This window comes from Pseudophryne corroboree, chromosome 1 (genome assembly GCF_028390025.1).
Source record: "Pseudophryne corroboree isolate aPseCor3 chromosome 1, aPseCor3.hap2, whole genome shotgun sequence".
NCBI classification, from domain to species: Eukaryota; Metazoa; Chordata; class Amphibia; order Anura; family Myobatrachidae; genus Pseudophryne; species Pseudophryne corroboree.
In genome coordinates, this window is record NC_086444.1 from 977,818,104 (window position 1) to 977,830,124 (window position 12,021).

General features: G+C 42.1%; 1 protein-coding gene across 2 annotated transcripts in view; it reads right to left on the minus strand.

Annotated features, from left to right (window-relative positions):
• Positions 1-2,175: 2,175 nt before the first annotated feature.
• Positions 2,176-12,021, minus strand: part of FHDC1 (FH2 domain containing 1) — a 69,606-nt gene continuing 59,760 nt past the window's right edge. For both annotated transcript variants that reach the window (XM_063920533.1, XM_063920534.1), the window contains exons 11-12: positions 8,463-8,627; positions 2,176-6,929 (exon numbers count right to left, since the gene is read on the minus strand). In XM_063920533.1, the coding sequence (XP_063776603.1) occupies positions 4,956-6,929; positions 8,463-8,627 (2,139 nt within the window). In that variant the 3' untranslated portion in view covers positions 2,176-4,955. The remainder of the gene's footprint in view (positions 6,930-8,462; positions 8,628-12,021) is intronic.

Here is a 12,021-nt window from a genome sequence, read left to right on the forward strand (position 1 = left end):
TCCATCCTCTCCATGCTGCTAAATCTAAGGGACACTACTCTCTACTTATTCTACTTGATCTCTCTGCTGCTTTTGACACTGTGGACCATCCTCTCCTACTGCAAATCCTTCCCTCCATTGGTCTGCGTGATACTGCCCTCTCTTGGCTGTCTTCCTACCTCTCTGACCGTTCATTCTCGGTCTCCTCTCATGACTCCACCTCCCCCTCACTTCCACTAACTGTAGGTGTACCCCAAGGTTCTGTCCTTGGTCCTCTTCTCTTCTCTCTCTATACATCCTCACTAGGTAAGCTCATTAGTTCTTTTGGTTTCCAATATCATCTCTATGCTGATGACACGCAAATCTATCTTTCCTCTCCAGACCTCTCCCCTGCTCTCCTCACTCGTATCTCCAACTGTCTCTCTGCTACCTCTTCCTGGATGTCCCTGCGCTTTCTTAAACTTAACATGTCTAAGACCGAGCTGATCATCTTCCCACCCTCCCGCATAACCTCACCTCCTGCAATCTTGTTATCTATTGATGGCACTACTATCTCCTCTAGCCCTCAAGTGTACTGTCTTGGATATGCACGGCTTTAAAATGTACCAAAATTCAGTCAAGTGAACGGGTATCTACTGACAGTGTAGAATTCTTATTGCTTACACACTTTCATAATCAAACGTTGTATGAACACCTCTATAGCATATTATACCCTCCAGTATTAAAAAGGCACCAAGTGATGAAGGCGCTCCACTCCTCAGCCGCCGGCTTACTTTCTTAGCCACTGCGCAAGACCTCTCCGCCACTATAAAGATTAAAGAAATGCCAAAAGTGGTTGCACAGAGTATTGGCTACATGCCTGTGCAAAGCCATGCTGAATTCAAGAAATAGCAGAAGTCTTAGGAGAGAGACACAAACTTGTAGTTCGATAAATAAGGTAACATGACCTCTCATTGCATAAATTTATTCAACTCACACATATATACATATAATAAATAGTACTGTATGGCCTTGGTACAGATTATTTTTCCACATAACCCCCACGTGTCTAAACATTTGTTCCACCAAGGTATCTTGGCATAGAAGAAATCAGGTTCAAGCGCCTAAAGTCAGGACATGACTTCAACATTATGCACAGTACCCCCTGATGTTTATCAGCAATATCACTAACTCAAATGTATCTGTCCTCCTTAATCAGACCTTCAATGTGGCACAAAACGGTCATCTGTGGTGGATGTGCTTGGCTGGCCAGATCGCTGCTCATCTTGAACATCTGTCCTGTCATTATCAATGGGAGTGCATCAAATCCAAACTGGTTTCTGTTACATGACGTTACCACAATACACCTTGACAAGTTGGTGATGAATTTCAGCTGCTGATGTGCCCTTTAGATGCAGAAATCTGATCACACTACGCACCAGAATGTATGACCATGTTTCCACCAGCCCCACCTTCTTACAACTGATGTTAGGACAGTAAGACTGATATGAGGCACAGTATAATGGCCGTGAGGGGAAGCAGTGACCTACCTGCTCTGGCCAGGCGGGAAAATTAGTATAAAACAAAACATTACACCAGAGCCGGCCTTAACCAATATGATGCCCTAGGCAAAATTTTGGCTGGTGCCCCCTAGTACCGCCACTAGTTCTGCAGGAGATGCCTGGCATGAGTCATCTGGCAGCTCTGCTTACGTCTGGCGCCTTTTGTTTATGAAAATGCATCTTATTTGCATTACTATGTGGCTAGGATGCACAAGCAGCTTCTGCTGATTAAAATAATATGCAGCATGCCTATATTCTATGTGTGACTGCGGCTGTATCTGCATACAAAATGTTACATTGCAGTGTATTCCTGGAAATCACTGTAATGTAGCATTTCGTATGCAGATACAGCCGCAGTCACACACCGAATATAGGCATGCTGCATATCATTTTAATCAGCAGAAGCTGCTGGTGCCCCTAAGCATACCAAATGCCCTAGGCATTTGCCTAGTTTGCCTATGCCTAAGGCCGGCTCTGCATTACACACGTGATAGGTTTTATTACCTTACTTATTGAACTACCTCGTATTATTGTGGGTAAATAGGGACCAAGGACAGAAATAGGTGTTAAAAGGAAAACAATATAAGGGCAGTGGCTCTTACTCCGATGGTGGTGGGCGGGGCAGAATGAAAGAAAAACTGAACAATGCAAAAGTATTTTCACTTGAGAAGTTTATTAGCAAACTATTCTGAAATATGTAAAGATCCATTAAATACATCTTGCCTTTGTACAATGTACCTTCTAGTATACAAATTTACAATATTAAACATATTTAAATAATCTTTTGGTCAGTAAATGATAGTAACACATACAAATGAGAGAACTGATGAAGGTAAGTGGATAGAAGAACAACTGTGTATCCTGTTCCTGAGTATCTGCTTTATTTATATACACTTTTATTATGGATAACTACGTTGTAAAAAATAATTTGTAATCTGTAACCTGTAGGTTATATTTTAGCCTGACAGAACAGGGGTTCATCTGAAATAATCATTACGCTTAAATATTTCTTACCTTTTTCTTTACATAACATTTATAATCCACAATCTCATGAGCAAAGGTTTATATATTGTAATAGAAAGATGTTCAATTCATCCACTTCAGCAAAATGAATCTAAACTATTGTAATATATTGGATTAGCATATGCAAATGAGTGGTCTAAATTTAAATAAAGGTGTTATAGTTAAGAAATGCACAGCTCTGAGCCTATGGCCCACCACATAATGCCATTAATAACTTCAACGTTACTCTACATCAAGCTTTCCCAACCACGGTCCTCAAGGCACACTAACAGTGCATGTTTTAGTGATATCCAGGCTTCAGCACAGGTGGCTTAATTAGTAGCTAAGTTATTTTGATTTAACCATCTGTGCTGCAGCCTGGATATCACTAAAACCCGCACTGTTGGTGTGCCTTGAGGACCGTGGTTGGGAATGCCTGCTCTACATATAGCATAAAACTACTCCACCTCTCCCCAACTAGAAAGGGTCCAGAGACCATTGTAGTTCATAAGGCACTCAAACCACTAATGCCTCTAGTAATCATTCTCCTGCAGTAAGAGACAAGAAAACGATGAATTCTCCTTTTTTCAATCAGTCCTTTCAAGTCTTAAGAGCATAGTTGTATTTGTATGTAACAAAATATAGCAAAAAATAAAAATAAAAATCCCAGGCTAGAGAAACAGTGGTGTTCTGGTTTTCAGAATCAGGTCTTTCTGTTAGTTGGGAGAAGAGAGATTTTACAACATATTTACGGCCATGGTGGAGTGCTTCATTAAGTAGTGTACAAAGGAGGTGGTGGAAGTTACATGTAACAGAAGATCAATGGCAGACCATAATAACCAAGCGCTATCCATCTCTAACTAATGATGTTTTCCTCTAAGTGTTTCAGTCTCTGACATGCTTTGTATGTATTCTTTTTTGTACATTACAACCAATATGTGTCTACATAGCAGCATTTTGATGCAATAAAGTAAAAACTGAGAGTCTGAGGAGAACATCTTAATGAAAACTTGTACTCTCATCATTCAAAGCACTATTAAATATTTATAATAGCATACCAAATATACAAACCCTGTCAAGTCAGCTTATAATGCACACTGGTAGCTTTGCCAGCAAAGTTCATAGATAATAAACAGCTCTTGATTTTTAGTTTTTATATTCAGCGTTTTTAAGTATATTTTGGCAAAAGCAAGAAGCATTTGCCCACTCTTTCCAGACTTACAGACACCACTAACATAACAGGATTCACACGTATAATCGTTCCATAATGTACTGTACATTGCCAGTGAAAGCCCACCTAGGTAAGAGGATCCCTCATACAAGTCACATGTGCTTTGGCATTCTGTGTGGTGAGGGTAATGGGTATTACAAGGTGAATATAGGTGTGGCTTCATATAGGACAGCAGCTGGTTTCTTGGGATTTCTTACTGTTCTATAGAGGCCCAATGGCTATGACATCTGTAAACGTATGGTGGGCAGTACCATGTCCAGCACTGTGACAGGAAAACACTGACAACATGCATCACTCCTAAAAATGCAATTCATAAATTCTGAAATACACAAGAAGTACCAACAGAAGGTGAATGGAATAGGATTAGTATTGTGAACTTGTGTGTTCCTCTTTGTTTGGCCAACAGGGAGAGGAAGATGTAGAACAAGGTTATACTGTATTATTATCAAAGCTTAGATGATAGAAGTCTAGCAGCAGGATTCACATGTGACAGAGTACAATTATGGGAAACATGGAATGGTTGAAGTGCTCTCAACAAATGTTCAGGCTTAAAATATCGCCTGGTAACACCTTTCATCTGCATAATAAATCCATGGCACTTGTGTGTTCTTGAAAGCGGATAGCTCGGAATTTAAATTCAGAAGCATCAATGAGTCATCCTCTTGTGTTCCTTTGTGCAGTAGTGAAACACACCTGTGGCAGTCATTACTTTATAACGTACAGCAAAAGAAGAGACTCCACCCAGCAGAGTCCTTATTATCTGAGCTAATGGCAACATAATCAAGTACACCATTAGCTGGAAGCAGCCAGCCATATATAGTCAGTGAGTAACTTGTACTTTTGGGAGGTGAAAAACCAGAGCTCTTTTTGTTCAGCTTAACAATCCCCTGTGAAATGTCAGTTATCCGGTCACTCATGCCTGTAGATGAATATTTATTTTAAGATAAACTCCCTTCCAGCTGAGCTCCAGAGGAGCACATTTTATTACAGCACAAATTCCTTCATGAGGCTGCATAATGTGCTCCCAGAAAAGGGTAATTGGCAATCCCAGTCATCACAGTCTACATCACAAAGATACAAAAAGTTGCTGTACTTCTCATGAGCACAACGCGTCAGAAAAAAAGGGGGGCGTGGTTAAAAAAACCCAAAACCCTTCCTTTGTTCAGTCGCCCAAACAGGGGTTGTCGATCATTTACAAATACCTACTTCAGCAAAGGCTTCAGAATTTTACCTAGTGTTGCTTTTCCTGTATCCTTAAATTTCAAAGAGGACTTTTCAACTACAGTCTTTTCTTTTTGGACAGTCTCTGTTTTATAGGTATTGACCGTTTCGGTCACCTTCCCGCTTGTTCTCATGCTATTTACCCTTTTAAATGTACCCACGCTGCCATTTTCCTTGGGCCCCGAATCTCTAGTTACCAGTTCATACTTTCCTGCAGAATGGCGTAAAGATGATGATCTATTTACTGTTGCCGTTTTTATTGGGGTAGAAGCTGGAGGTTCTGGTATTGCCCGTCGTGACGAGGCTACAGTGTTTCTGGCAAAACTTGGAGTAGATGAAGAGGTTTTAAAGGTGTTGTTTGGTGAAGGTTTACTTGTTTCAGCAGTAGTTGGCTGTTTTGGAGTTGTACGACAGATCTTGGTTTCATCAGGCTTTGGTTTACTTATATTTCTAACTGGTTTAGCTGCCGGTTTTCTAACAGAACTTTTGCGCTCAATTTGGTCCCTTTGAAACCGTGAGCTGTTGGATATAAAACTTGTTCCTCTTTGAAACTTAGGCTCATCTGTAGTTGTGCTGTTCTTGGGAGAGGCTTTTGGCATATTATCAGTTTTTCCTCGGAATGTTTGCTTCAGATCTGACTTTATATCATCACGCATTGGACTCCTGAGTTCTGTACGTTTTATACTTCCTTGCTTGTTGGACTTTGAAATAGGGACAACTTTGCGCATTGTCTCATGCTCAGAGTCATTCAGCATACGCACAGGCTTGGTTGTAGCGGTGTTACTCGATCGAGTTGTCTTTGTGAAGCTTGGGGTTCTTTCTTTCAAAGAGTTATACTTCCTGGGCTCTTTACCTTTCACTGTACTCTCCTTTGAAATGCTGTTTTTTCTAGTGCCGCGATCTATGCCGTTAGGCTGATTTGAAGAAGATAAGTTTGTTCCTACTTCTACACCATTTGACTTCAAACTTTTTACTACATTTGAATTCCCTTTCTCATATATCATATCTTGTCCCTCAGAACAAGAGCTATCTGTGGCATCTTCAACATAAAATGTTCCGTGCTCCTGCTGATCAGAAATAGATGTATTTTCTGACATAGGCACATCGGCACTGGGAAAATGAGCTTCTGTTGTATCAGTAATCTCATTTGTGGTACTTTGTGAATTGCTGAGATTGTCTTTGAGGCTTTTGAATGATGGTAATGTATTGTCATCTGCAAGGCTAAAGGAATGCAAACTCAAATCTTCAAGGTGTTCTAAATCTGTAATGCACGTAGCAGTGTGCTCATTTGAAGATCCTTGAGGCTCAAACTGTTGTAACTTTTTCACAAGTTCTCTTTCCTCAACTGTGACTGTTAAGGGACTTAACCGAGTATTACTGTGCAGAGTTTCTACTTTGTTCTGGTAGGTTGGTTGTTGATTGTTGTTACGGTCTAGATTACTCATCTTATAATGCATATTAGCAATGGGAGTATGGTCAGCTAGCTCATCTTCCATACTAATAAGTACCGTAGGCAACACATGGGAATTTCTGCCCGCTTCATTTTTATTTAAGTGCTTAATGTTTAGGTCCTGATCTTTTATCTCTTTGGAATCCATCCATACTATGGTGGGTCTTGACTGATGAGTGCGAGTTCGTGGTAGGCTGTTAAATTTGTTTGTTTGGTCATCCTGGGGGGCTTCCAAATACATCTGAAGTTCTCTGTCTGCTGTGACGCCTAAGGAGAGGCGGGAACGCCTAGAACTGGAGTTTCTACTTAATGGACTCTGCGGTCTTTGCTGCAAAAATGGTAAAACTTCTTCAAGTCCCTTTTTAGTCAGTAACTCCACATCACTTTCACTGCTACTTCTTCCAAACCCTCCATTCTCTACACAGACCCAGGAATGGCGCTTCATCGGTAATTCTTTCAGTCTCTTCAGCTGTCGTAGGTCTTTCATTTCACGGTCATTATTCTCCTAGAATGATAGTAAAACAAATAAATGTAAAGATTCAGGGTTTGGTAAAAATACCTGCAACTCATTAAACATGCCATCTTAATACACCAACATATATTCTGGAAAATACTCTGATACTGGATATTTTTGGCAAAACTTGAAAAAAATAAAATAAAAAAATAAATAGCATTTCAGAAAAAAAATATACCACCCAAATCAGTTGATCTAGTATTACATTTAAGACGGGATGCAGCAACAATTAAAATGTGGACAAAATGCATTTTTTGGCGGTTTGGCCGCTTACCACATATGCACCAAGCTCCAGACTGCGATACATTCTGGAGCTTGCATGTGATGGGCAATGCCATCTTTAGATGTCGTTGTCTTATAAATGACTATAGGCTTCTCTCCATCGTTCCCCCTGAGAGAGATCCAATCGGAACCATCTCAACATCCCCCACTGTGCGTACATCTGCCGACGCATGTGCAGAAGTCCCCACGCCACAAAGCTCATCAGGAGAGCAGTTCTTTGCTGAAATATTTATGCATACAGCATTAATAATCGCTTATATGCATGCGATGAGTGGCGAGATGCATTGCATTCATAGTGCGTTGCATCATGCATCCTGCCCTTAACTAGAAAACCACTTTCATATGGAAAAGGTTTAAACCAACATCAGCCAGCTCTCAGCATCTGTAACAAATCTACATACAGTATATCTTACAGATGTGTGTGCCTAAATATAAAAGGGCCTGTTTTAGAGCTACCTGCAATGTGGATGTTCAAGTAGCGCACGTGATTTAAAATTCCTAAAAACTCCTACGGCGCATGCATCACACATAGGGCCAGACTCAATTAGCTGCAGGGTTTACAGTGCGGCTAAAGCTCAGCCCTGATCTACTGAAGTAAGTGCCGCATCCTTGTGCGGTATGCCCTTAGACGGTGAACTTAACACAAATCTGTGTTAAATGTACCCTCTGGGACTTAACGCGAAGGGTAATCCATAGGTTCAAAGCACTTAACCTGGAACCTATGGGTTAATGCGCATTAACTGCAGCTAGCTGAATCTGAACCAGTGTATGCACAAAAGGCACGGTTGTGATTAAGATGCAGCAAAATATCTTGGAAAAGTGATGGCCGCTCCTGGGCATTTACTGTGAGATAGCTTATCTTATGGGCATGTTACGGTAGTGTTGCAGGTGTGTCTGGTTGTGTACAGAGATGCTCAATCGCCTACATAGGAGTCTATACACGGATGAAGAAACTGCTGTACCTGCCATAGGGGTGTATGTTGGTGCGTCTGAAGATGCGCCAATTAGTATTTCAGCATCTACAGACGCTGACAGTGGGCATCTCGATCCTTGCACAATCGGATGTACAAATGTAAGCCAGGGAAGGGCTTTCTACCGGCACTTGCATAGAGTCGCAGACAGGCAATTGCCCATAGATGTGTCCACATCTGAATCAGCCCCAAAGTCTACACACAAAGGCTTCTATGTAGATATGTGAAAGCAAAAATCCTTCAGCGCCCAAGAGCAGCCATAGTATCTCACCTTTACAGCTTTGTTGAACTTGTCACAAAAATCTCTAAAAATCTGGAAACATTCATCTAGTTTCATGGTCTCCTTGTCTTCACAGAAGAAATCAATAAGGGCATGCCCCTCTTTCTGTAACTCCAATCTCTGCTTGTCCAGTTCTTTCAGCTCTTTCACAGCACCCTGGAACAAATGAAGACAAGCACACCATTGGTAATATGCACATACAATAAATTGAAATCCTTTATGACCACAGCTATTCACCTATTACATTTGCTGTTTTACTAAACCCCCTCCATCCGTCTGTCAGGGTGAATGGTGTTCATCTTTAACTACCTAATAATAAAATATATATTTTTTAAACACAGTATACCATAAAAATATCAATTTGTATGGCATACTACACATGAACGTGAACTTTAGACTACTGGACATCAAAGGCTGTGCCATAGATGGTTAATGGTATAAAAGCCATTGATAGCGAGTGCTGTTCATGTGCAGACCTCTGCAACTGGAAAGATACCACCAATATATTGTCAACATCAGGCACCCCATTGATAGTAAGTTAATACTGCCACAATATCGATGGAAAACTAGTTACCATTAGGCATAGACCATTGATGGTCAATAACCATCCCTACTTGAAACATTTTTAAACTATTTAGGACTAATATAAATTGACCACTTCTAATCAGTGATCGATGCAGGATGGCCATAATAAAACATATTCCTAAGTTTGCTCAATTCTTAATATTGTTATTTAAAAACTATTGTAATTTTTTGCTATAACGGTGCATCAATATCATTAAAATCGAATCGGGGCACTCTGGGGGCATAGGCTCTGCTATGTTCACATGTCCCTGGCAGCTACTCTGCTCTGTAGCCGTCATGTATGCAGTGGGGCCTGGGCAGTACGGCATTTAAAATTTCCCCAGCAGCTGCTACTCTCTGCATCCTCTAGGAACACACTGGGGGCAGAGGTGCTTTGTGGTGACATCTTCCCGCGGGCTGTCCGATCACAGTCGACACACACTAAGGAAGTATCCGTGTGTGTACGGGGCTAGAAGGACCCTCTGAGACTATGGTCATTTCTGACTGGTTGCATCAGATACAACCATGTTAGGGAAAGCCCAGCACATGGTTAAATAGCTCAAGGCTGGCCTATTGTGAAATAAACTGTTAAAAGGACAAAAAGCACAAAAATATTAATTAGCCTTTCGATAAACACAAAGTTTCTCTAACCCTCTATTCTGACAATTTACTTTAGTACAAGAAAAGAAAAAAATAAATTACGCTGTAGTTTACATCTAAAATTTGAACAATATAAGAACATTGCATTCAGTTTGTTTGATTTGTTTTATACAGAAGGATGAACATTAGTTTAGTGTTCATTCTATGCATGGCATATTCTAAAAAAATTTTAAGGGCAAAATTTTAGCTGTGAAGTGTCGCTACACCTACTATAGCAAAACATCACATCTAAAAATGTTCCCTTAAAAATTAAAATATGTCCTGCTCACTGATTAGGTGCAGGGTGCTAGAATTAACACTATTAGTTGCTCAATTTGAATTTCAGTTGGTGAATTCCTGCTTCCATTGGTTTCCCTCCTCATTACATGTTCCTTGCACTATTCAGACCAGTCCTTATTAAAATAACTGCTATTTCCCAGAAGATCTGACTACTGCTCCGATTGGCTTCAAGTTGTTCTATTGTTGTCTAGGAATAAGAAGATTTATGGTAGACTTACCATGGTTAAATCTCTTTCTGCGAGGTACACTGGATTCCACAGGGAATAACATCAGGGTGTAGAGTTGGATCTTGATCTGAGGCACCAACAGGCTAAAGCTTCGACTGTTCCCAGGATGCACTGCACCGCCTCCTCTATAGCCCCGACTCCAGGCACTGGAGCTCAGTTTTGTTAACCAGTCCAATGCAGTAGCGGTAAGAGACGGTAGAACCACATTCTCACGACAGGAGAAGGGACTAGCAGCTAATGCCATACAAACCCAAAGAAGCTAAGTGCGTCACGGTGGGCGCCCTGTGAAATCCAGTGTACATCGCAGAAAGAGATTTAACAATGGTAAGTCTACCATAAATCTCCTTTTCTGCAGCGGAGTACACTGGTATTCCACAGGGAATAACATCGGGGATGTCCTAAAGCAGTTCCTCATGGGAGGGGACGCACTGTAGCGGGCACAAGAACCCAGCGTCCAAAGGAAGCATCCTGGGAGGCGGAAGTATCAAAAGGCATAGAACCTAATGAATGTTGACTGAGGACCATGTAGCCGCCTTGCACAATTTTTCTGCGGAAGCGCCACGGTGGGCTGCACAAAAAGGTCCAACCGACCGAGTAGAATGGGCTTTGATAGCAGCAGGAGCTGGGAGCCCAGCCTGCGCATAAGCTTGAGCAATCACCATTCTAATCCATCTGGCCAAGTTTGTTTATTCGCAGGCCAGCCACGTTTGTGAAAACCAAAGAGTACAAAAAGGGAATCTGACCTCCTGATACAGGCAGTCCTTTCCACATAGATACGGAGAGCCCATACCACGTCCAAAGATCTTTCTTTGGAGGACAAACCAGAAGAGATGAAGGCCGGAACCACAATCTCGTGGTTAAGGTGAAAAGATGATACCTCCTTAAGTAAATAACCAGGGTGAGTTCGAAGAACTGCCTGGTCACGGTAAAAAATCAGAAAGGGTGGGCGATAGGACAAAGCGCCTAAGTCCGACACCCTCCTAGCAGAGGCAATAGCCAACAGAAACACGACCTTAAAAGGAAGGCATTTAAGGTCCACAGGCTCAAAAGGAGACTCTTGCAGGGCATTTAAGACTACAGACAGATCCCATGGAGCTACAGGAGGGACACAGGGGGTCATTCCGACCCGTTCGCACGCAGCAGTTTGTCGCTGCGGTGTGAACGGGTCTGGAATGCGCATGCGCGGCGGCTGCACTGCACACGCGCGTCATTGCCCGGTGACCGGGGTCGCCGGTTACGTTGCGGACAACGAAGAAAGCGGTCGCAGAGGCGACCGTAAGAAGATTGACAGAAAGAAGGCATTCCCGGGTGTCACCAGACCGTTGCCTGCCGTTTTTCGGAGGAGTGGTGAAGAAAACGCAGGCGTGTCCAGGAGAATGGAGGGCGGATGTCTGACGTCAAAGCCAGCCCCAGCATCGCTGAGATCGTCGCACAGGGCAAGTATGTCCAGGGCTAGTCTTGTTCTGCATGAAATTTTTTTAGCTTAGCAGGGCTGCACAAGCGATCGCAGCCCTGCAAAGCTAAAAATACACTCCCCCATAGGCGTGGACTAGTTGATCGCAGCAGCAGCAAAAAGTTGCTGGCTGCGATCAACTTGGAATGACCACCATAGGGAGGCTGAATCCGAGGTACAGCCTGAGTGAAAGTGTGACCGTCAGGAAGAGATGCAATTTTTCTCTGAAACCACACCGACAAGGCAGATACATGAACCTTGAGGGAGGCCAGATGAAGGCCCAAGTCTAGATCTTGTTGTAGAAAAGCCAAAAGTCTGGAAGTTTTGAAAGAATATGCATCATAATTCTTAGCAGCACACCATGTGA